The sequence below is a fragment of the Dermacentor variabilis genome, chromosome 4, assembly GCF_050947875.1.
Source record: "Dermacentor variabilis isolate Ectoservices chromosome 4, ASM5094787v1, whole genome shotgun sequence".
NCBI lineage: Eukaryota > Metazoa > Arthropoda > Arachnida > Ixodida > Ixodidae > Dermacentor > Dermacentor variabilis.
In genome coordinates, this window is record NC_134571.1 from 8,413,344 (window position 1) to 8,440,133 (window position 26,790).

At 47.6% G+C, this 26,790-nt stretch overlaps 1 protein-coding gene across 2 annotated transcripts in view; it reads left to right on the forward strand.

Annotated features, from left to right (window-relative positions):
• LOC142577701 (uncharacterized) overlaps positions 1-17,919 on the forward strand; it is a 47,125-nt gene extending 29,206 nt beyond the window's left edge. Inside the window, exons 2-4 of one of the 2 annotated variants that reach the window (XM_075687157.1) lie at positions 9,478-9,725; positions 14,972-15,165; positions 17,476-17,918. In XM_075687157.1, coding sequence (XP_075543272.1) covers positions 9,711-9,725; positions 14,972-15,165; positions 17,476-17,716 — 450 coding nt within the window. In that variant the 5' untranslated portion in view covers positions 9,478-9,710 and the 3' untranslated portion in view covers positions 17,717-17,918. Of the gene's footprint in view, positions 1-9,477; positions 9,726-14,971; positions 15,166-17,475 lie in introns of both variants that reach the window. The other variant, XM_075687156.1, reaches the window with a different exon arrangement.
• The last annotated feature ends 8,871 nt before the right edge of the window (positions 17,920-26,790 follow it).

Below are 26,790 nucleotides of genomic sequence, written 5' to 3' on the forward strand. Positions count from 1 at the left end.
TGGCAATAATCGACGAAAGTACGCCAGGCACCATCTTTCTTTTTTCACACGGACGACAGGCGAAGGGCTGGCTGATGGCTCGATGACCCCTTTGCGGAGCGTTTTGACCACCTCTGATTGGATGACTCGACGTTCAGCATGCGATGCGCGATAGGGACGCTGACAAATAGGATTTGTGTCTCCAGTGTTTATATGGTAGTGAACAACAGATGTTCAGCCTAAAGGCCTGTTGCCGAAATCAAAGATACCACTGTAGATTCAAGCAGGAGACGTATGTCCCTGGCCTGTGCAGAGGTGAGGTTAAGTGCAGTCATTTTCGCAAAGTCGTTTAAGGAACCAGAGCTGGGAGCTGCGATTGGCACTAATAAACCACTCTCAGAATTCAGACTCTCAATATCAAATTCAGAACCACTATAAACGCTGTTCAAGAACATGCTGGCCGGAATCACTTGAGGGCACAGGCTGAAATTAAGAAGCGGTAAAACGATGTCATTATTAGTAACCGTGACCGGTTCAAAGCACATCGATGATGGGGTGAAGCACATATTCACCATCAGAAACCTGTGGCTGGGCGGTCAAAGTGATGTAAGTAACTGCTTCGGGTGACAGACGCACATCACAAAGCGAGCACAAGTGCGGTGGGGCGGTGCTCGGAGCATCGGCGAGTTGAGGCACTTCTAACTGAAGAACGCCGGCCGTGCAGTCGAGGAGAGCAGAATGAGTGGATAAAAAGTCAAATCCTAGGATAACGTTGTGAGGGAAGATGTTGCTCGCAGCAAAGAGAACAGAAGTAGGGCGGCCAGCTATACTTGCAGTACACATTCAAAGAACCAGCATTCCACCGTCAGCCATATGAATCATTCGGGCAGCTACTGGGGTGAGGACCTTCTTTAAACGACTACGCAGGCTAGCACTCATCACAGGTATGTGGGCTCCACTGTCGATGAGTGCTTGGACAGCTATGCTGTCTATTTTAACGCCAATTACACTTCTCCTTTTGTGCATAGACAGAGGATTTTGCTGCAGCATTAGGCAATGCAGCACCAGCTCCGAGGGCTGCATTTCTTAGTTTTACGAACGGGTGCGGCCAAACGCCACAGGGGACGAAAGGCGACGTGGCTGTGGCGAACGCAAAGATGGGGGACATGTTTGCGGTGAACGAGACTGGTGTCCGTGCGGCGATGGTGAGCGACTGTACCACATGTTCCTAGCAGAGTTGGCGCTGTTAGATTCGGCGGTGGGCGAAACATTGCGGGCATTTTCACCAAATGGCTCAGGTTGGTTGGCATGCGAAGTGTTAAGGGCCACGAGTTGTGACAGTATCAGGCGACATGACCAATGCGGCGGCAGGTGAAACACATCGGCTGGTCGTCCGCAGTTCTCTACTCAGTCGGGTTGCGATAACGCAGAGAGAAGCGTCGGGGTGGAGCAAAAAGAGTAGAAGGGCGTTTGTTAGCTCTGGGATTGGCAACAGCACAGACAGAACGTAAGCCAATGTTTTCAAGTTCCTGGTGAATGATGGCTTGTAAGAAGGAGACTGAAAATGTTGTAGCATCAGGGATAGACGAACAGAAATGCAGGCACCATTGCATCCAGTTCACATCAACGATTTGCACCACATCCTCCGATGGCGACGCATGCTGCTGTGTGGGTTGATCTTCACACGTCGGCGTTGCAGCTGTAGTGGGAAGTCTGGCGAATGGTTGCAAGACGCATCGGCTTTTGGCGTGCTGGAATTGTCGGCACTCTTTAAAGATAACATCAACTGTAGAGCAGCTTTTGCACATGAACAGATTAAAGGCGTCGTCAGCAATGCCCTTAAGCACATGCCCGACCTTCTCAGCTTCTGTCATGTCGTGATCGGGTTTGCTTTACGACAAAGTGCCAGCATGTCCTGGATGTACAAGAGATAGGACTCCGTGGGGGATTGGGCACAGGAGGCCTGTTCCTATTTTGCGTCAATTTTACGGCCGGCTGGTTTGCCAAACAACTCGGTCAACTTCTCTTTGCATTGGTCCCAGCTGGTTAGCTCCTCTTCGTGGTTTTCATACCACACCTTTGCCGTGCCTCTTAGGTAGAACAACAGGTTAACTAGCACACGCGTGGGGTCCCATCTGTTGATTCCACTCACACGTTCGTACATAGCCACCCACTTTACAACCACAACCTTGGCTATGCCCGATGACAAGGTACAGCAAGATGCTACTTTGCCCCCAGATGTCACCTCTTATGACATTTCAAGGCAGCGAGACTGAGACTGCGCTGTATTCAGCGGCACTGACAACCATGATGTAGAGGATTGACTTTCCCCCTATGTACAACACATCAGCAGAATAAGAACAAGGAAATGCCCCACACAGGTGCATGGCACTAAACTGGACGCACTACCTGCTGTATGCAAGAGAGAATGAGGAAGAATGAGCTTCCCGTTACTCCTGAGCACCTACCTACAACTGTTTTTATGGGCACAGCATTGAAGCTGCAACTGAGGTAATGCCTAACACCACATGAAATACAAAACACAATACGTCAACGCAGAGAATCCAAAAGAACTGCACACACTTCTCACCGAAATAGACACAACACCTGCTTTGTTGCATCTGAGCTGAAACGGGTGAATCCCAAGCTTGTGTCACATAACATCTAAAAGAATTAGCTGCTACGAGAGAACCAATGAGATTAACTTGGCGCGCTATGCATGCATCTTTAGCCTAATTGGTAAAGAATTGGGCTGCTGCACTAAGGACCCAGATTAACGACCCACCATCAGGCACAGTACTAACTATTATTTAGCCTATCTGACTGGATGTACGAAGAAGCCAGGAGACAGCTCATGATAATGCTTTGCATAAGAGACAACGAAGCTGAACCCATGTTTTCTGCCTTGTGCTTGCAATGCTCTACCAAGTGAGCTTCAACGGCAATAAAAACAGCGCTAAACGACAGGACGAGCGAAGGGACACAGACAACAGCGCTGACTAAGAACCATCTATTTATCTCCTTCCGAAGGAGATTGCATTCCTATCACATTAATTGCAATCCCCCTGCGCATGCCCAATTCTGTTGTTTCTGTGGTTTCAGATAGCGGTGGAGCATACATATGCTGACTGAAAGAATAAAGACACTTTGGTTGTTAGTCAGCGCTGTTGTCTGTGTCCCTTCACTCGTCCTGTCGTTTAGCGCTGTTTTTATTGCTCGTAATCATGAACCAACCAGCCCAAATAGGTACTCTTCAACGGCAGTTGTCCCAATGTCAATTTTCTTGGATAGCTGCGCATATGTACTAAGCATAGCCCTGGGAGTGCTAGTCAGCAGCACTCACAGTTATGATGGTAGATGTGGCATCATCATCATCATCAGCCTGGTTACGCCCACTGCAGGGCAAAGGCCTCTCCCATACTTCTCCAACTACCCCGGTCATGTACTAATTGTGGCCATGTTGTCCCTGCAAACTTCTTAATCTCATCCGCCCACCTAACTTTTTGCCGCCCTCTGCTACGCTTCCCTTCCCTTGGAATCCATTCCGTAACTCGTAATGACCATCGGTTATTTTCCCTCCTCATTACGTGTCCTGCCCATTTCTTTTTCTTGATTTCAAATAAGATATCATTAACTCGCGTTTGTTCCCTCACCCAATCTGCTCTTTTCTTATCCCTTAACGTTACACCTATCATTCTTCTTTCCATAGCTCGTTGCGTCGTCCTCAATTTAAGTAGAACCCTTTTCGTAAGCCTCCAAGTTTCTGCCCCGTAGGTGAGTACTGATAAGACACAGCTATTATACACTTTTCTCTTGAGGGATAACGTCAACCTACTGTTCATGATCTGAGGATGCCTGCCAAACGCACCCCAGCCACGGAGCAAGAAATATTTAGGAGTGGAAACTCCGCTGTTTGCGGCGACCAGTAAAGGTCACAAGCCCGCGGATATATTTTCATGCTGGCGGCACCTGGCGGCATGGGAAGAAATTACCGCCGTTTCGGTTGCCAGGGCAACCGGTTGAGCGTGTTGCTCCCGTTCGGCCGCGCGCGCCTGACTTCTACCACGGAATGGCCGGAGCTGCCGGAGCCGCCGAGCCGCCTGCCGGGCGCTGCTTTTATGCGAAGCATATTAACGTAGGCTTCGGGCCTTCGCGCGACGCCCGGCGGTGGCCACCATTGACCCTGAAGTGGGGTCACGTGAATTGACGTCACGTGATGACGTCACACAGGCTGCAGATGGGGCCTCATATCGCGCCGTCGGTCGCCTCCCGGCGGTAGCCACCATTGACCTTCAAGTGACCTTCAAGTAGGTCACGTGACATGACGTCATGTGATGCCGTCACACCGGCTGCAGATGGGGCCTCATATCGCGCCGTCGGTCGCCTCCCGGCGGTGGCCACCATTGACCCTGAAGTGAGATCACATGATGTGACGTCACGTGATGACGTCACACCGGCTGCAGATGGGGCCTCATATCGCGCCGTCGGACGTCGCCCGGCGGAGGCCTCCACGCTTCGGTTCGCGCCGTCGCGCGCGACGCGGCGGCGGCGCCACCATCGCTGCATCACGTGATATGGACGTCACGCCAGGGATGAAGCGGCGCGCGCCCGCCGTCGCGTCAGTCTCTGTGCCCGCAACCGCGCCAGCGTCTTTGCGCCAGGCGTGTATGCGGTCAAGATGCCTCCAAACGCTAAGGATACGCTAAGGTTAAGCCCAGTGGATGCTTCGCATCCACTCGGCTTAACCTTGATAAGCCTCCAATTTTTTTTTCCGCTGCGGCTTCTACAACGCGCCGCATGGCTCGCTCGCGCTGACGGCAGTTTCACCTCCTATATGTCTTACTCCGTGACCCCAGCCCATTCTTATTCTTCTGATTATTTCAGTCTCATGATCTGGATCCGTGGTCACTACCTGCCCTAAGTAGATGTAGTCCCTTACCACTTCCAGTGCCTCACTACCTATGGTAAACTGCTGTTCTCTTCTGAGACTGTTAAACATTACTTTAGTTTTCTGCAGATTAATTTTTGGACCCACCCTCCTGCTTTGCCTCTCCAGGTCAGTGAGCATGCATTGCAGTTGGTCCCCTCAGTTACTAAGCAAGGCAATATCATCAGCGAATCGCAAGTTACTAAGATATTCTCCATTAACTCTTATCCCCAATTCTTCCCAATCCAGGTCTCTGAATACCTCCTGTAAACACGCTGTGAATAGCATTGGAGAGATCGTATCTCCTTGTCTGACGCCTTTCTTTATTGGGATTTTGTTGCTTTCTTTATGGAGGACTACGGTGGCTGTGGAGCCGCTATATATATATATCTTCCAGTATTTTTACATATGGCTCGTGTATACCCTGATTCCGTAATGCCTCTATGACTGCTGAGGTTTCGACTGAATCAAACGCTTTTTCGTAATCAATGAAAGCTATATATAAAGGTTGGTTATATTCCGCACATTTTTCTATCACCTGATTGATAGTATGAATATGGTCTATTGTTGAGTATCCTTTACGGAATCCTGCCTGGTCCTTTGGTTGACGGAAGTCTAAGGTGTTCCTGATTCTATTTGCTATTACCTTAGTAAATACTTTGTAGGCAACGGACAGTGAGCTGATCGGTCTATAATTTTTCAAGTCTTTGGCGTCCCCTTTCTTATGGATTAGGATTATGTTAGCGTTTTTCCAAGATTCCGGTACGCTCGAAGTCATCAGGCACTGCGTATACAGGGTTGCCAGTTTCTCTAGAACAATCAGCCCACCATCCTTCAACAAATCTGCTGTTACCTGATCCTCCCCAGCTGCCTTCCCCCTTTGCATAGCTCCCAAGGCTGTCTTTACTTCTTCCGGCGTTACCTGTGGGATTTCGAATTCCTCTAGACTATTTTCTCTTCCATTATCGTCGTGGGTGTCACTGGTACTGTATAAATCTCTATAGAACTCCTCAGCCACTTGAACTATCTTATCCATATTAGTAATGATATTGCTGGCTTTGTCTCTTAACGAGTACATCTAATTCTTGCCAATTCATAGTTTCTTCTTCACTGCTTTTAGGCTTCCTCCGTTCCTGAGAGCATGTTCAATTCTGTCTATATTATACTTCCTTATGTCAGCTGTGTTACGCGTGTTGATTAACTTCGAAAGTTCTGCCTGTTCTATTCTAGCTGTAGGGTTAGAGGCTTTCATACATTGGCGTTTCTTGATCAGATCTTTCGTCTCCTGCGATAGCTTACTGGGATCCTAACGGAGTTACCACCGACTTCTATTGCACACTCCTTGATGGCAGATGTGTAGTATCCTTTAAAACACCCACATTACAAAGCACATGATCTTAGAAGCTGGCAACTGGCTAAAAAACACTCGTTTTCTACCATGAGGCCCCAAGGCAGCCGAAATCAAAACATTTGTATCTTATGAGCGAGAAAAATCAGGGGAACCATGCAGCTCAATTTTTTGTTTATAACAAGCATGTGATGGCAACAGACAATGAAGCAACAGTGAGAAATGGGTTAGAGCTGACGACAATCACTGGCAGCTCACACTATAATGCTTTTTCTACAATTCTGCAATTTCTCTACAATTTCTCTACAATTCTACATCTGGCAGCAAATCCTCTGGATTCTTCTTCTACTATGTCTTTTTCAAGTGAAATTTTAAATCTGTGTAATACTTCATGGCAACTTAGAACACTTAAATGTTTATGCATCTCCATACCTTAAATTTGTGGACCAGCTTTGTCACCTTTCTAGAACAATAACTCTCTGGTGTCATACATCACTCAAACCAACTAATTCTCACTCAAACCACTACTCATTAAATCTACCTTTAGATGAGCAATACCTGCATTAGACGCAGCAGCATACCCTTTTAGCATATGGATATACATGCCACGCTCAGACTGAGCAAACCGAACAAACCAACAGCAACCAGTAGTTGTGTCCATTTGTCTTTAACGAGGCAGAGACAGGCCAGGTCTCGATAAACACAACAAATATAAGGTGCAGGCAGAGGAAATAAGCAGAAGCTGTAAAGACAGCAGCAAAGTGAAACAAATTAGGCAAGTTTGCACACAGTCAGCGATCTGGGCCGAAGACAATTCACAACGTTACTGCCACAATTAGAAGCAAATGCTCCTCATGCAACAAGAAAAAACACGTTTTAGATGCATGTAAACAGCACGACTGCGCGGAGTTGGTTGATATTCTAAGAACAGCACAGACAACAATTAAAGCAGACACACTACTTGTGTCATCTGTCTTCTTGCTGTTTTTACAATATCGGTCACGGTTGCAAAGCTACGCACATGATCTATGAACGAAAGCAACGGACGTGCATATATACTTGGTGAGCCCATTCATACTAATACATGTTTAATTTTGAAAGTTCCCGTAAAAGCGATAGTAGCAGCAGCAGTAAATTGAGTTCGTTTACCAGCTCGCTCACAACGTACGCATTGTATGATTTAACTCCACGGCTCGCAAAGGAGCTACTAAGAAGCTTTAAGTGAAGGAAATACGCTTTCGTTATCTCACTGCAAAGAATGAAGCGCACATGCTGTGGGAGTGTGGGTCGACATACCCCAAGTTCATCAAGGAGGAGTGGGACTCGCTTTTGCGTAGCCCCGCTCTAGAAAAGCAAATCCTGGCCGTCCAGCGTGCCCGCGACCGGGCCGGTGGGCTAGACCTGCCGGTTCCGACGTGGGACTAGCCGGGTGCGCGACGAGTTCGCGTCCTCGCCGGACCTACAATAAAGTTTATTCACTCACTCACTCACTCACTCTGACGCCCATACCGCGCTCAGCAGTGAGAAAGGTAATTCTATCTATCTATCTATCTATCTATCTATCTATCTATCTATCTATCTATCTATCTATCTATCTATCTATCTATCTATCTATCTATCTATCTATATATATATATATATATATATATATATATATATATATAGGATGAGTCAGGGTAGTTAAGATGGCTGACCACCAACAACACGCAGCAGCCAGCGTCTCCGATCTTCTTCTTCCCCTCTCTTCTTTCATCCTTCCGTAATAATATAACGCAGCCTTCGGTATCAGCACTCTTCACTACTATATATATATTGTAAATATAGCCTTTCTGTACTCGCAACATACCCGTAACAATATTATAAATAAAGAGAAAAAGGTACTCAACTGGTATTGGTGCTTTCTGATACTGTCGATAGATAGTCGGCTTACAGATAGTTTTGCATCACTGTTCATTTCATTTCATTCATTTTTATTTCACCCGCCGTGGTTGCTCAGTGGCTATGGTGTTGGGCTGCTGAGCACGAGGTCGCGGGATCGAATCCCGGCCACGGCGGCCGCATTTCGATGGGGGCGAAATGCGAAAACACCCGTGTGCTTAGATTTAGGTGCACGTTAAAGAACCCCAGGTGGTCAAAATTTCCGGAGTCCTCCACTACGGCGTGCCTCATAATCAGAAAGTGGTTTTGGCACGTAAAACCCCAAATATTATTATTTTTATTTCCTTAAAGACCCCCTGCAGGGGATTTTACATAAGGGGTGGGGTTAACGTGAGAAAGTAAAACATTTTTTTTTCATGATGACAGGTGGGATGTAACTTTTTCTAGGAAGGTTGATGGACAGGTCATAGCTGCAATTTCAGGTTCAGGAGGCTTCTTGACAAATTTAAGTCCTTTTCACTAGATTGGTTGCGGTAGAACCTTTGCCTTAAACATTTATCGGCACAAGCTGATCTGGCAACCTCCCCTTGTGCCCATTATATGCGGTGATGACGAGACGACAAATCATATCTTATTACACCACCGTTTCTCATAGTTATGGAAATGTTTTTAGGGGCACCGTTTCAGCGTACTGCAATGAATCTTTCCATGGCCTAATATCCTGCCTTTGGGTAGCCTCTTTTATGAGGATTTTTCTATGGGATGTCTTCACAGCCGTAGAGAAATTTTTATAGTTGATTCAATACGATTTCTTTACTACCATTCTAAGAACATTATTTCACTTTTAATTTCTCACAGGATCAGAACGTTCTTGATAATTCCCTGCTTTCTAATATATATGATGAATGATTATAACTTTTATAATTTTATCGAACATTTTCGTTGGTGCTTTTTTACTATTTATCTTTTTGATGCCATCGAATTTTTGGCCAATCCCCGTAGTGTGCACATACGTGAGCCATATTTTGAGGCAAATCATCCAGTGCTGGAGGATAGCATATCAACAAGCCGGCATCGCAGTTTCCTGCTGAGATGGGCCTTCGAGTTTGACAGTGACACCAGCAAACACAGCTGCCATATCAGCCCTTGTAGGCGTCGCATACCAGCTGACGTGGCAAAAATGTCTATCAATTTTCGCTAGCATCGACACGTTGTCAGTTGTATCGACTCCAAGCTTGCGTTAAACGTGTATTCTGTCGTCGACCGTAGTGTACATAACACTCCTGAAAGTAGCCCTTCTTTTCGTGAAAAGCAAACGCAGTATCGCTTTTTTTTTTTTTTGAAGCGGCCTTGGGTGAAGAAAGAGAGAAACGGCCCGTCGAGGGATGTCAAGGCTGCATTCGCTGACATCACCTACAGCAAAATCGCCCTTGCAAGGTCGCGGGCAGTGTGAACAAGTATCTTGATCTCATCGCGGCTTGTAGACTTTGTCTCCCAAAGACCGACAACGCCCTCATCTCGCTATAAAAGCCCAACTGAAGAGGCGCCACTGTATACACTGCCTCAGGACTCTACACAATGCACGTGCTTTCGGTGCGTACGCTCAGGAGTTTGCCGTTGGCTGTTTGAAAAAGTGTTTGCACTTCTCTATGCATGAAGTATGCTTAAGTGCATGGAATGGGGGGGGGGGGCGCAGATAGCTTCGCCAGTGTGGCTTTCACTCGAGCAAGTTATATAGTTGCCATGACGCGGCCTCCGTAAATTGAATATCTTTATGTGCTTGAAATTAAGCTATGACAGACAGAGCGCTGCCTCTTCTAATTATTTAAGCGAATTTTTCGTGCTGTTTCGATCATAAAGGCCGACGATAAACCAAGAAGCCTACATCAAAATGTTGTTACTATAAGCTGGCTGACGTGAATGCCACATGCCTGTTGCCTGCACACGCGTGACTGTAGAACCTTCTGGTTAACTTCACTCCCGACTTCGCGGAAACGTCAGAGCGACCACCGCTCGTTGCCTGCAATCCAAGACAAGGCGCAGTTAGATGATTTCGTGAAGCGCGATTGATTTGGTTGTCATAAAAAAGTCCGGAAGAGGTCGAAGCACGAGTACCAGAAAATGATAGGTAGTCTAAAGATCATATATATATATATATACATATATATATATATATATATATATATATATATATATATATATTGATACAAGGCATAAAGATTTAAACAACGCGCGCAGGTTCGTGCGCCCGCTCAAGACGACAACGGCGTGTTTTAGGAAAAGACGACGAAATAATGGCACGTGTTTTCGCCGCACGCACTCGCATCGCAGGTGGCCGTTGTCGGCGTCTACAAAAAGAAGATGAGGTGAAGCGACGCTCGAGAGAAGAAGAAGAAGGCCTATTCTTCCTTTGGTGGCTCACATAACAGCAATCTGATATAGAAAATATTCAATTCATAGGGATGTCAGTGAATCAATAACAACATGGACAGAATATCAGCACCTCAGATTTCCGTGGAAAATCCAGTGGTGTCCATCAAGACAATCAGAAGTAGCGATCACGAGATTACGCTGCCGTGTCCCTCCATTAAACCTATATTTACACAGGACTGGTCTGACGCTATCGCCTCTGTGTCCATACTGCCAAGAAACAGAATAACTAGATCATTATTTTTTGGTATGTCGACGATACAAATTGTTAAGAAAAAGACATCTAGAACTTGCGCTCGCAAAATTAGGGTTAATGTTATCACCAGAAATCATACTATCTTTCGGTGCGTCAGTTATAGGGGTCAGCCACAGGGACGTATTTGATGCCGTTTGCAGTTACATACAGTCAACAAAACGAATAACTTTTTAACTTTTGTCTTGTAATTTGTTCGTTTTTGTATGTTCTTTTTTATCTCTCTTTCGTTATATATATTTTTTTCCGCATCGAATAAGTAGCACTTCAAAAGAATAGGTGAACGTTTCAGCACTCAATTCTTGGCCAATCCCCCAGTGTGGGTATGAGCCATAACATGAGGCCATCCTCATCATCATCATCATCTCCCGTTTAGAACGCGGCAGTGCTTTTTATTTACCCCCAGGGCACAAGTTCGCCCACAATAAATAGTTGTATCTGGATTCCCTTAACTGTCCGTTACAATTCTGGTGGAGGTGCGGGGTAATGATTTCCATCCCAATTCGAGTTGGAGAAAGCAGCCCACGCCATCTCGGACCCAACGAGCTCACGCCTGTCCACCAGCGCACGAGCCGTCGCCTACGTGGTGAGCCGGCCGAGTTTCCTCTTTTGCCGGAGCCGACTATAATAGCAGCAGCAGACAATACTGAAATGACATCCCAGACAACCTCAACCCGCATCGTTGTTGATCAGCCGCGAACGCCCGAGCCTTTTCACGGCGACACCTTCGAAGACGCCGAGGACTGGTTGGAAGGCTTCGAGCGCGTCGCTGACAACAATGCATGGGACGAAAACCGGAAGCTCCGCAACGTTTAATTCGCGTTGCAAGACTGTGCGCGAACGTGGTTTGAAAACCACGAAGCTGTCTTCCGGTCGTGGGATGACTTCCGACGGGAGCTGTTGGCCACGCATCCGAGCACAGACCGCCGGGAAAGAGCTGAAGCCGCTTTGCAAGCAAGAAGCCAGCGAAACAACGAAAGCGTGGCAATGTATCTCGAAGATATGTCCCGATTATTCCGCCGGGCCGACCCGAGCATGAGCGAGGACAAGAAGCTGCGGCACCTGATGCGCGGTGGGAAGCAGGAGCTTTTTGCTGGTTTGGTTCGCAGCCCTCCACGCACCGTCACCGAATTCCGCTCCGAGGCGACAACTATGGAAAGGACTCTTCAACAGCGTGCGAGACTCTACAACCGCGATATCAACGTCGCCTCTATGGATGCGATGTCGGCAATGTTCGGGAACAGCGTCGAGGTCTTACGAGAACTGGTAAGATCTGTGGTTCGAGAAGAGCTTCAGAGGCAACAGCTGAACAACGGCCCCACAGCGGTCTCTTCGTTAGCAGAAGTGGTTCGCGAAGAAGTGAGACAAGCAGTCCGCGAACACGCTGCGGCACGCTTGCGGCTGCGCCAGCACAGCCGCAAGCGTCGTCAACGGTGCGGCCGACGGCATCGTACGCCGAGGTACTCAGAGGATCTCCAGGACGTACTTTCGTCGCGGCAACTGCGCATGTACCTGAACCTCGATCCTTGCCGTCTCCGCCGGAGACGCGATTCCGGAAGGCTGACATATGGCGCACTCCTGATAGAATCCCGCTGTGCTACCACTGCGGCGAAGCTGGTCATCTCTACAGGATGTGCGAATACCGCAGAGCGGGACTTCGGGGGTTTTCCGTAAACGCTCCTTGCCCAAGAAACGGTGAACGCCCTTTCGAGATCCAGGAGTATTTGTCAACGCGCCAAAGCCCGCAGACTTCGCAGGAACACCAACCTCGGTCAACAGTGCCGCTGAGGTATCGATCACCGAGCCCGCGTCCATCCTCAAGCTCCCCAAGGCGACGCCCCCAAAGCCCACGTCGGGAAAACTAATACCGGCGACCTGTGGAGGTGAGGCCGCTGTCGACGCAAGAACGGAGCCTCCAGCGCTGATTCTGAAATATAACGACGGACGCGAGAGCAGTTGCGAAAAGAGTGACGTAGCTTCCGATTTATGTGTGTTTATAGACGGCTGCGAAATTACCGCTTTAGTAGACACAGGCGCAGACCATTCCATTATGAGCAAAGTACTTGCCAGAAGACTGAAAAAAGTGTTGACTCCTTGGAGAGGACCGCAAATTCGAACCGCCGGTGGACACCTTACAACCCGGTGGGCAGGTGCACTTCTAGAATCGGAATACGCGGCTTTACATACGCCGCCAGTTTCATTGTCCTATCAAAATGCTCAAGGGATTTAATTATTGGAATGGACTTTTTGCAGGCGAACGGTGCAGTTATCAACTTGCAGGAATCCTGTGTGTCGTTCTCAACGAAGCACGCCATCGCGACGTTCGAGTGTGAAGAACAATTCGATGCGCTTCAGATTATAGACGACGACGTCACGATACCCCCAAGACCCAGCATAGCTGTCGCCGTAAGAAGCACCGTATTCAGCGACTATGAAGGAATAGCAGACAGTAACAATGGGCTCTTACTCGAAAAAGGGATCTGTATGGCAAGGGGTCTTGTTCGGCTGCGTGACGGGTGTTCAAATGTCTTCCTGACTAATTTTGGAAATGAAGTCCAGCATGTTGCGAAGGGAACCGTCATTGCCCGCCTTAACGATTATGAACAGATCACGGATTTGAGCTCTTCCGATGCTGCACTACTGGAGTCTGACAACGTAGACTCCATACTCGCATCCGTCAACATCGAAGCAGCACAATCACCGAGCCAGAAGCAGCAAATAGAGAACCTTGTACGAGAATTCGCCTCGTGCTTCTCAACGACATCGAAAGTCCAGAGAACATCCATCGCCAAACACCGCATCATTGTCGACGAAGCTGTGAGGCCTATTTGCCAGCATCCCTACCGAGTGTCACCGAAGGAGAGAGAGATCATCAGCAAACAAGTCGAAGAAATGCTTAGAGACGACGTAATTCAACCATCGACCAGCCCGTGGGCTTCGCCTGTAGTGCTGGTAAAGAAAAAGGATCAGACCTTGCGCCTCTGCGTTGATTATCGGAAGCTAAACGTCGTCACAAAGCGGGATGTCTATCCACTTCCGAGGATCGATGACACCCATGCGAAATTCTTTTCCTCTCTCGACCTCAAAAGCGGATACTGGCAAATAGAAGTGGACGAACGGGATCGCGAGAAGACAGCATTCGTTACACCAGACGAACTATACGAATTCAAGGTGCTTCCGTTCGGCCTCTGTTCCGCACCTGCCACCTTTCAGCGGATGATGGACACTGTGCTCTCCGGGTTAAAGTGGCAGTCCTGTCTGGTTTATCTTGACGATGTCGTGATTTTTTCTACCACCTTTGCTCAGCATGTGGAACGACTAAGGACTGTGCTCAAAGTTATTAGTTCAGCAGTGCTGACGATAAAGCCACAAAAATGTCACCTCGGCTTCCATGAGCTCCTTTTCCTCGGCCATGTGATTAGCTCCGAAGGCATCCGTCGTGACCCTGAGAAGACCGCAGCAGTAGAAAAGTTTCATAGACCAACCGACAAAAAGGCCGTTAGGCGCTTCCTAGGACTTTGTGCCTACTACAGGCGTTTCGTCAAAAATTTTTCATAGATTGCCGAGCCGTTAACGCGATTAACGAAAGAAGATATGCCTTTCGTATGGCACAATATATACATACATATATATATATATATATATATATATATATATATATATATATATATATATATATAGTGTGGCACAACGGCTGCGTCGGGATGAGTTCTGGCAATGATCGCTTTCTCTAGAATTAACATAGGTGCAAATGATCAGCAAACAAAACTCTAGAAGATTTTTATTTATTTGGCGGTGATAGGTTGGATATTAGCGGAGAAAGTGATACCTCAAGCGTTCTACTTTTATAATGTAACGGACCTGAACCTCAGTGCAGATAAACAAACGTTTATGCCACAGATTTAAAAATATTCTCTTGCTTGGGGCTTCTTGATCCAAAATCAACGAGCTAGTTCCGTGCAGAGTGTGTCGAAATTCATGACGTCACGGGCAGCAGCTAGCACGGGGACTTCAATGTCGCGTCGCCACCAATATTTCGTTCCTGCGTCTCGCCTTGTTGCAGGTCACGCTATGACTAACCTTTTCGGGATTCCACGAGTGTACTATAAATCTCGACGAAATAAATTTCTGCTAAGCCGTAGCCAACCCTTCGCAGGCTGCGGTGTTCTCTCTTCTGCTGCTGACGCCAAGCGGGCAACTGTTCGGCGGGCTGCGCCACCCGCTGCGGAACCTGTTCGGCCCACGCGGAGGCGATCCCGACGGCGATGGCGACCGAACGGAACCGCACGATGACCCGCTGCCGGACATGATCCCGCACACCAACCATGCACCAGCAGTCCTCTATCGAAGGTGACGCATTTATGCGATTTTAGTGCGTAAGCATTCTTTGGCGAGTACCACGCAGAAACAGTGTCTGCACCGTAACGCTTTGTAACTGAGAAATAAGTGCATAATTGGTCAAGTTAGGACATTTATTCGTTATCATAGCGTAACTGCAGATGCTTGGTAGCCTTACAATCGTTAAAAAAAGCTGGTCACATCAATGCGTTAGCATTCTTTGGCGAGTACACCAAAGAAACCGTGTCTGTCCCGTAACGCCTTATAACTGTAAAATAAGTGCGTAATTGGCTAAGTTAAGACATTTAATTGTTATCATATTCGTTATAGCATTCTTTGGCGAGTACACCAAAGAAGCCGTGTCTGTCCCGTAACGCCTTTTAACTGTAAAATAAGTGCGTAATTGGCTAAGTTAAGACATTTAATCGTTATCATATTGTAACTGTAGATGCTTGGTAGAACTACAAGCACCCCCGTACGTGGGCCGATCTCGAAGATAGTGCAATACTGGGCCGACCCGCGGCGGAGGTGAAGCAGGCGTGAGGCACTCCCCATACGTGTGCCGATCCTGCAGATAGTGCGATGCCGGGCCGGCCCGCGGCGAAGGCGCAGTTCGCCATTAAGGGGCCCACATTACACAGCTTCGCTGTTCATCCTTCTTCACAGAGTGGAAGGGCACTGAGTTTCTATCCAGGCTGACGGTTAACGTACGCAACTCGATGGGCACCCAATCGGCCATGATCTTGATCACCCGTCACCGAGCAGCATGCACGAGGGGCTTGGCTTTGATCTGAGCCAGACGGCCAGTATGTGGCACATCACATTTAACCCAAATGCACACTGCATCGCGTGCGTCGCCTTCGCTGTACTAGATCTTTTGAGGTACACCGACGGCGCCGTTCAGGAGTCCGTCCACCACGTCGATGTTGAACGTGACCATGTAGGGCTTGCCCCGAGCGAGTGGTATCTACGGGGTAAATTGTTAATATTTCGGGCACGACCACAGAAAGTGATCAGTGCTTCCTGTCTCGTCGCATATCGTACAGTTAGAATAATACATATTTCCCGTCTTAAATAACCATGCTGGTGCACTAGCAGATCCTGTCCTTTTTCGACATGGAGGTGAGGCTTCCTCTCGATGAAATCTCTTGGTTACGCACGGCATATGTGGTGGAAGACAAAGTGACCCGAAGTGATTTCGAATGTCAGACATTTTAACTTGATTACTGTTTGGGACCCTGGCTTTGGTAGAATGATAGAGGGCTGCATATGCATGAGACATTAGCTTTTTCGCTGCCTGCAATACGAAAGTGGGATGGAATCCACTGAATCTTTACTGTGAAGCCTTTGCTTCCGAGTTCTTTCGCGAGGGCTTGTGATTTGCGCGGGAACTTGATGGACCGTAGACCACGGTAGAGTTGCCTCAGCTAGCCTTTGAGTCAGTAAGGGGAACCACATTCTGTGGAGCCAAAGCTATGCTTTCTACGGCACAAGTTTAAACGCACTCTCTCGGATTCCAAACAGCTCCATTTTTTTTTATTTAGGCCCAAACTCGAACATGCTTATATAGAGTGTGGGACTCTTAGTCCACACTCTATATTAACAAGCACCATTGCATTATTTACAATTAACAAGTACAAATTACTTCCCTTATGCTGTCCTTCGTGTCATTGTTGGCGTTTTGTGAGTTGACTAATAAAAATCGGGACCCTCAGTTTCCTTTCTTCTTGCATATGCGTGCGCGTGCGCGCGTGTGGTTTAAGTCGTAGTTCCGGGACCTAAAAGAGGTGCGACGAAATGCTGACGCACTTCTCTCCCATTTGCCGCTAAATCCCCACTGAATCTTTTTATTTTTTCCCCTCAAACCATAATAGATTAGAATTGACTGACTGATGCATTGCCCCATGACCTGTGGCAAAGCATATCCTTTGTTTTATTAGTCTGCAGTGATCAACAGCAGTTGAACAAAAAGGGATGCATCCGCGGAGTCAACGCTTCGACAGGAGCCTTTGCCAGGCCCTGACGATGACCCTTGACTAAACGTTGGATCCGTCATATTGCTGTGAACGTTACCTTGCTATGAACCTCTATTATTAATCGCTATTTTCTCACGACCCTCCTTTTTGAAATTGGCATGCACAGTGTTTCGTAAGTTATAATAAAAAAATTGACGTGTCGATCAGCTGGTTCGAACAGGCTGCAACGCCTTGGAATTTTCTTTGAGACTCTGTGCTCACCGCATGAAAGCTAAGTGCTTGTGTTTTACGCGTGCGTCTTGCGTTAAGCTCTCCAGCAGACACGTAGAACGTTCCCACTGTGCAGAATGCCGAGCGTGGTGATTGAGCCAGAGACGCCCCTGGGCGACTTCTACTCAAGGAGACCGGCGGCCCACTGGCCCGGATCACACGCCGCCCGGCTGCCTGCCGTCGGCTCGCGCTGGCGGCCGCAGAGCGGCGGCGGCCCGCTCGAAGGCCGCGTCGCCGGAAAAGCGGAGAGCTCCGCCGAAGACCGAATCATCGAGGCACTGAAGCTGTTCAAGCAGCTGAGGACCATGGCGACGTGATTGGGGGCGACGGCTGTCTATGTCAACAGCTGTGGCTATGGAGTGATGCGACGCAGAGAGAGAGAGGCACAACTTTTATTGAAATGAAATCGTCTTGAAGTGCTCAGTGGGAGGAGCCCTCAGTCGGGCGACGTCCCTAGCCAGACAACAACCGGTCGATATAAGTCGGTTGCAATAAAGCGTGGTGACTCTCTTCTGTTTCCTTCTTGGGTGTACGTGGACATTTAGGCGCATTTACTGCTGAAAAAAAGGAAGTTATGTGGCAAAACCAGCAGGGACGAATGGCGTACATGATAACATCATTAGTGACGTTATTACATTTGGTGGTCCCATAGTTGTGAAACTGTCAGGGGGACCACCTAATACTGTACATATCAAGTATAGATTGTAACTTGATATAAAAGGAATACATGAGTAATAAATATTAACAGAAAAGCTAGGTGAAACGCAATTGTACAAAAAGTAAAAGCAACCAAATGAAATGAAAACATGATATAAATTTATGCCGCTATACAAATAGTGTAAGCTTCAAACATATGCAACTGAAAAAATAGCGCAGGCTTCATGAATTTTCTTAACGAATTCAGTAAAACCTAAGAACAAAACCACTGTACAAAGCGGTGCTGCATTAAGCGAAAGCAAAGTTGATGCTTCCAGGAACAATAAAACACATACAACTATATTTTACATGATCTACACATGCATAGTAATGAAAAATAAAAAAAAACGCGAAAGAAAAGAAACAACAGGTAATATAAATAAAACAAGAATGTTATAAATAATAATTAGTGTAATTCTTCACATAACTTGTCTAGTGGATACGACGATGTCTAGTACTCTACGACGATGTCTACGACAACATCCTAGACGCCGTCCGGCGAACAAAGGGGCGCGCGTAGATGTAATCAGACGAGAGTTGGGCAGGAACTGCTTTTAACGAACACACCAGGCGTATTTATGGAGCTCCGTGACGCCACGCTACATGGTCGCGTGACCGGTAGAGGCGCGCTGCACCGTCCATTTAATCCTAATGACAAACAAAATCCGGATGGAAACAGTTTATGATAACTCAAGGGAAGCTCATTACTTTTCGAAGCAAGATCGAGATGCCTTAGAACACGCAATTATAAAGCTATATATAAGAACGAAGAAGCATGTGCTTTGCTGCGGTAAAGCTAGGGAAACGATGGAGTACGTTTTATTAGAATGCAAAGATATCTGCTCAGAGGTCGATTGAGGCGCCTCTGGCCTCCTAGTAGCCCTTGGGTTAAGCGAGAGCAGGGGAAAAGTAAACATGTCCGTACTAGAGATCAGTAAGAGGCGATAGGAATATTGGTGGAAGAAAAGTAGGGAAATGAGAAACAACGGAGGCGTACAAAAACAAAGTTCACAATAGGGGGTGAGAAAGTTTGGTTATGGGAATTCCTTGTGGTTTTTTCCTTTTCTTTTTTGTTTTTACCATAGATATTTCATTATGCAATATAATAGCAAGGGCTTGGTTGCGAAACCCACAGCCCCGTTCCAAAGGGGACGCTCAAAGCATGCATGCATGCATGCATGCATGCATCCATCCATCCATCCACCCACCCCCCCACCCACCCATCCATCCATCCATCCATCCACCCATCCATCCATCCATCCATCCATCCATCCATCCATCCATCCATCCATCCATCCATCCATCCATCCATCCATCCACTCACCCCCCCACCCACCCACCCATCCATCCATCCACCCACCCACCCCCCCACCCACCCACCCATCCATCCATCCATCCATCCATCCACCCACCCACCCATCCATTCATCCATCCATCCACCCACCCATCCATCCATCCATCCATCCACCCATCCATCCATCCATCCATCCATCCATCCATCCATCCATCCATCCATCCACCCACCCCCCCCACCCACCCACCCACCCACCCACCCATCCATCCATCCATCCATCCACCCACCCACCCACCCACCCGCCTATTAATTAAAAAGCCAAGACATTGACTGAGAGATCAAAGAATTGACTCGGAGATCCGCGAGACCACATCATGTCCCCCTAGAAAGAAAGCTAGGAGAGACGTAGGATCCTATGCGTATAACATAAGAGTACACGACCGAATTATACAGAACTAACGCCACAGTTGCATTGTGAACATGATCGTTACACAGTACGAATCACTGAACATTGCACTGAATGCAAAAATACATGCGTAAGATCGACTAGTAACAATATAGTAGTATGCTTTGGTGCAAAGTACCGATTCGATGAGCGGCCATTAAGACTTTTGTAGATATTTGTGCAATATGAAAACAGCAACATTATACAATGGTTATCACAGGTATGACTACAGATATTCATTATTTATTACTACAGTAGGATGGATTCGCATTGTGCGATGCCCTGAACAGAATTCAGGCTAGAACGTGTACATGAGGTAAGGCAATGAGTACGCATATGCCTCGGTTAAGTAGCATTTAACAAGCATGTGTAAGAAATATGGCATGCACGTGACATCACATGGTGCTCTCTCGCACACTGGATTATAAAAGAAAAACAGAAAAATATTGCGGAGTATTGTAAAACAATGAGATATAGGCAAGAAAGGAATATATGTATATTAAGGTATCTAGTACTTAAAACGAGCCGGTCGCTTTCCGCTGCGTTTGGCACGAGAGCGTGCAGGATATACGCACGAACTTGTGTTCACTGCTGGAGCCTTGACCGACTCGGAGACATAGGCAGAGTTTGAGCATTGGGGGTGAGCGCTCTTCCACAAAGTTTGAGAGCGAACACTGTTCAGCACGTGCGGCAGTAGAGCATGGCGGCTCGGATAAATGAGGCGTGATTGAAGACAATGCATTGTGGCTTGGCACTTCAGCCATTTGTTGTGAAGACTGAGCCAGTCTGCTCAGTTACGCACTTTCGAGGGTACTTAAGGAGCGAAGCATGAGAGCTGGGCACTTCAGCTATTTGTTGAGTATTATTTGTTGAGCTATTTGTTTGGCTGTACTGAACTTAGTTCCGGTAAGCACTCATGAGTGGGTCCAAGGACTGAAGCATGTTGGCTGGGCACATCAGCCGGTATTTGACAGCTTGCCTACACCCGCCGTGGTTGCTCAGTGGCTATGGTGTTGGGCTGCTGAGCACGAGGTCGCGGGATCGAATCCCGGCCACGGCGGCCGCATTTCGATGGGGGCGAAATGCGAAAACACCCGTGTGCTTAGATTTAGGTGCACGTTAAAGAACCCCAGGTGGTCAAAATTTCCGGAGTCCTCCACTACGGCGTGCCTCATAATCAGAAAGTGGTTTTGGCACGTGAAACCCCAAATATTATTATTACAGCTTCCCTGATCTTTCCTCCCCTCGAAAGGAGACGACTGCGCTGCAGGTAACCGCATACGTACTAAGGGAGGTGCTGCATAAGAAACAGAAAATTGAGGGAAAGTACTGTACTGCATGGAAGAGTTATGGGGGGGAAGTACGCGAATCCGGTTGGCCATTATTAGCGTTCTGTTCTGCATTTACGATAACTAACTTGGAAGCGTTCCACACATTTTGATCACTCAGCATAAAAGAATTAGATCCAACTTGACTAAAGATTCTATAGGAACCCATGTACTTATTTTGCTTCCCTGGTAGGCGTACTTTTACTCAGAGGCCAACCTGTAGTTTAGGAGATTTCACTTCGCGCTTGCTATCTACATGCTGCTGAGCTGCCTGTTGCCTATGGAACACTCTAGTTCTCACAGGATCCGAAACTTGGGAAGGCGCAGAAGGCTTTGGGTATAACCCTGTAATGTCCATACCAGAACGAGACTGGCGATAATGCAGAAGTTGTGCAATTGGCAGACCTGTTGTAGCTTGAGGCGTAAACCTGTACGTGCTCAAGTACACGGTGACAGCTTGTTTCAGCGGACGACATTCCATTTGAGCAAGCTGGATTTGCTCTTTTAAGACGCGGTTATATATTTCGACTTGGCCATCGGCTTGTGGGTAGTGATTGGAAGCGCAGAAATACAGTGCCTCTGTCGGAGAGGAAGGTTTCAAACAACTGAGACTTAAACTGAGGACCACTGTCCGTGACAATTGCATGCAGGAAACCTCCCCTACTGAAAAGTGTTGACAAAAATGCAATTACAGCTTCGGAGGGTGACTGCAGGAGTAAACTTCAGGTCCTTTAGAGTGGTACTCTACTAATGCAATGGCGAACTTGCAGTCGTACGGAACATGTGTCGTGGCAAGTGGAGCAACGATGTTCATTCCCAGCTTCTCCCAAGGTTTACCTGGCCAGGTTGCAGGGGTGGAAAAACCGGTTTGGCAGACTTTTCTGCTGCTTGACATACAATACAGTTACGAACTGCATTTTCAACCTGCCACCGATATCCTTCTCTAAGACGCTGATTAGTTCTGACGATGCCAGGATGACTTTCATGAGCCAGCTGGACGAGCCTGTTGCGCAGTGAAGCGGGAATACTAACTCGGTCTGCACGGAAAACTAAGTTCTCTACATAGGACAGCTCATTTCTCAAAGTGAAATAGGGTAGTAGCTCAGGTGGAAGGGATTTCCTTTCAGGCCAGCCATTGGCAATTAATTGTATGATCTGCTGCGAAGTAGTATCCTCAGCCGTAGCTGCTTGCAGGTCAGCCTTACTAATGCTTGGAATGACAAGAGAAACGATCTCTTCCTCCAGTTCCTGAGAAAGGGGCAGTTGCAAGGGCAGTCAAGAAAGAGCATTTGCTATGACATTGTTAGAACCTTTGCGATATTGTACGATAAAGTTGTACAAGAGACTAGCCCACTAGCGGGAAATGCGTAATGGGCGTCGACCCTCTGATCCAGCAGCAAGCAATGTAGTAAGTGCTTGATGATCAGTGTGAAACGTGAAGTGTCGACCTCACAAGTATACATGCCACTTCTCGCAAGCTAATTGACATGCTTGCGCTTCACACACACCAGCAGAATACCTGCGCTCGGCAGGAGACAAGGTTATCAAAGCAAAAGCAATAGAGATTGTAGGGATGCGCGAGTCTTACGCATCCCCCTGATATGTTGTTTTCCCGCTTAGCTCCCGTCTCCTGTAATCCGGCTTCGCCGCGTGGCTTCACGGCGGAGGTCGGTATGCCTGTAGGGTAGTACGAGAGATAGCGCGAGTGTTTCTCTGTTAGCGCCTCCTAACGGCGGGGTTACTTGGGCGCAAAAAGGGAAAGGCTCTTCCTCTTTGGCTCGGGTTCGGCCAGCGGCGCGGACGTTCTGCGCGTGCGCCGATCCATGCTTCTGCGAGACCGTCTCGCGAGGCTTGCCTCGGAATGGACGAACATTAATGTTCGAACGCGACACCGTTCGCGTGACCGTACGCGCGAACGGCCAGGCGTTGGTGTCCAGCATGGGGTGAACATATTCGCTCACTATGCGGTCGCGGTGAGTCCTACTTCAGCGATTTGTCGCGTGCCCATCGGCATGTCTTGAGGATAGCAACTCGGCTAGCAGGCATTGATCATAAAAGGTGCAATAAATGTCCTTGTGATTGTGAATGCCCTTGCATGTATGAAACGTACGGCGCTGTAGATGTCTGAACACGAGACGCAAGATACTTTCTCGCGGCAACCTTGCGGCCAATGGGGTCGCCGAACAGTTCCCGTAGCTTTTCTTTGAAAGTGTCCCAACTGCTTATCTCGTCGTCGTGCGTCTGGTACCACACGCGTGGGGTGCCGCCAAGATAAAAGACGACATTGGCGAGCATAATTGTTGGGTCCCACCTGTTATTAGCGCTGGCATGTTCATATAGCTTGATCCATTCGTCAACGTCATGTCCCTCCAGGCCAGAGAACACACCAGGGTCGCGATGTTGGGCAACCGTGACGATTGGAGCAGTCGGACCAGCCGAAACCATTGCAGAGGCGGGCTCGTCACCGGGAGGGATGGTGACAAGCTCGATGTACCGAGCAATCCGGAGTTTCGTGGCGAGGACGGGGATCTCTGGCCTCCACCAGAATGTTACGTGTAGAAAGACACAGACGAAAGAGGCTATTTACAGTCTATTTACACTGGACTTTAGCCAGAGCGCCAGGCCGACATTTGCTCGCGCCAAAAGCACCAACCCACTTCGTCGTCGTTCTCGCTGTGGCTCGTCTCTTGAGTATCGTAATATCGTAATAATATGCACAGATAACGTGCGAGAAAAATTGATGTGCCAGGTAGCGGCACTATACTCCATTTGTGACTGTATAACAAGTAGTATACTCATTCTTGCCGACGTTCCGGGGTGGAAGTCTTTTCTTTGGAGGTTAGCGGTACAAGGCTGGCGGAAGAGTGCTTTTTTTTATCCTCCAGGAAATCTGTTCGCTGTGAAGGGCCGGCAACACAAGCAGTTCTTGCACAGTAGCGGTCTGTGAGCTGGGCCACACAGATTCATTCAATTTCTTAATGTGCCATTCACTATTTGTGCAGCAAATTATACTTGCACGTTTTCCCTCTGTGGCTCCAGATTTTGCACCATGCACCGTGTGTCAGCGATCGCCCATTTGCATTTCCGACAGCTGATCGCGCAGTAGCAGGACGGAAGCAGCAATAGTTTCGCATTCGAACGCTTTCACCTGCGGATGGGTGGATGGATGGATGGATGTTATGAGCGTCCTCTTTGGAGCGGGGCGGTGGGTTGCGCCAACAAGCCCTTGCTATTATACTGCCTAATGTCTAGGTTAAACAATAGAAAAGAAATGGCTGAAGGCTTAGCTTGGTTAAGCCTGGGAGATTGCGAAAGCAATACCCTTGGCTGCGCCTTGGTTCGGCTGATGGTGTGGACATGGTTGCCCTTTGTTAAACTTATGGCTATACATCATCCGACATAGCGCAAGGCAGCGCGCCGACCACTGCGAGGAGCCGAGCTGTAGCCCCATTTATACTCCTAGCGTGACGTCACACCAGCGAGTGCCCTCTCTCGGTAGCGCCGCAGCAGCGGCGCGCAAGGCTTCGCCTCCAACATCGATGCCGCGAGCTGGAGCCCCGTCTCTCGGTCTGGCGTGACGTCACACGGTCACGTGACGCGCAGCTGTGTAAGGAGGCGCCACGACAACCGATGGGCCGAAAGTGCGAGCAGTATTGCTTTCGCAATAAAAAACGCTACGGACTCCCACAACCAAATTTTCTGATCCTCTATTGCGAACTGTGCTTTTGTACGTCTCCGTTTTTTATCGTTTCCCCACTTTTCTTCCACCAATCCTCCAATCGCCTCTTACTAATCCCTATTGCGGACATGTTTACTTTTCCACTGCTCTCGCTGAACCCAAGGGCTTCAAGGAGGCCAGTGGTGCCTAAATCAACCGCTGGGCAGACGCTTACATTCTAATAAAGCATGCTCCATAGTTTCCCTAGCTTTACCGCATCAAGCACATGCTTCTTGTTGCTTCTTATATCTCGCTTTATAGGTGCATGTTCTAAGGCATCCCGATCTCGCTTCGAAAAGTAATGAGCTTCCCTTTGAGTTATAAAAAAATTGTATCTTTCCTGATTTCGTTTTTTTCCTCTTAAGTAGTTACTCATGGCAGGTTTCTTTTCCATTGCCGCCACCCATGAGATTATTTCAGCCTCTCTGACTTTCCGCTTGACGGTCTCTGTTACTCTGTTGCCCACCCTACGGGCCGCATACTTGCTGGTAAGCTTCCTAGTTCTTTTCCTCCACTGTGAATCAATGTTTTTCCTGTACAGATACCTCAACACTCTCCCAGCTCATTTACTTTCTTCTATATTCCTCAGTCGTTCTTCATACTCAATTTTACTGCGAGCTTCCTTCACTTCAAAACTAGTCCAGCCCATATCACCCTGCATAGCTTCATTTGTAGTCTTCCCGTGAGCTCCCAATGCGAGGCGACCCACTGACCTTTGGTTCCCATCGAGTCCTGATTGTACCCCTGATTTAAAGCAAACAACCGCATTTCCAAAAGTAAGTCCTGGAACCATTACACCTTTCCACATACCTTGGAGCACCTCGTACCTATTGTATTCCCATAGCGCTCAGAGCTTCCATTATGGCTGCATTTCTCTTCCCCTTGACTGTTATTGTTTTTTCTTGTATTTCTACATATCTATTGCCTTCGTTTATCCATGTATCAATGTATTTATATTCTGTTACCGGAGGTATTTCCTGGCCCTGCATAGCCACTGTCTGTACATTATTTTCATTGAATACCATAACACCTGATTTTCTAACGCTAAATTTCAAACCTAAATTGTTGCCTTCCTTTCCACAGGTATTAGCCAGACGTTGCAAATCACTTTGCTTATTAGCCAACAACACAATGTTGTCCGTATAAAATAAACCCGGAAGCTGCTGCTCTACTACTGCACCCGCCTGTTTGTATGAGAGATTAAACCCGATATTACTTCCTTCTAGCGCCCTCTCCATCCTCAGCATGAACATCATAAACAGCAGTAGGGATAAAGGGCGCCCCTGCCTCAGTCCCTTGTTGATATGAACTTTCTCCTCGCTCTTCATCCCTTCCCATTCAATGCAAACGGTATTTTCTAGATGAATCTCTCTCAAAAGTCGTAGACAATCGTCACCTAAGCCTTCCCCTTTTAGAATATCCCACAAAATGTTGCGGTCTACGTTGTCATAGGCTCCTGTAATGTCTAAAAAGGCCACATATAACGGTCTGCTTTCTACTTTTGATATTTCAATACGCTGGGTAAGAACAAATAAGTTAATATCTAAACGCCTACCTATTCTGAAGCCATTCTCAAGTTCTCTCAAAATGCCATTATTGTCTGCCCAAGCTTGAAGCTTTAATTTGATTGCCTGCATTGCTAGCCTAGCTGAATATTACCGATGTAATGGCCAACGGTCTGTACGAGTGAATTCTATCTTTCTCCCCCTTGCCTTTATAGATTAAATTCATTATACTTTGTCGCCAACTGTCTGGTATTCGTCTATCTTTTAAAGTTTTTTCCACTGCTTTCACCAGAGCTGCCTTACTTTTTTGTCCTAGTTCATTAATCAGCCTAACGGGAACCTCGTCTAGCCCTGTGACTGTGCGCTTAGGAATGTTCTCTTCGGATTTCTTCCAGTTGAAATTTG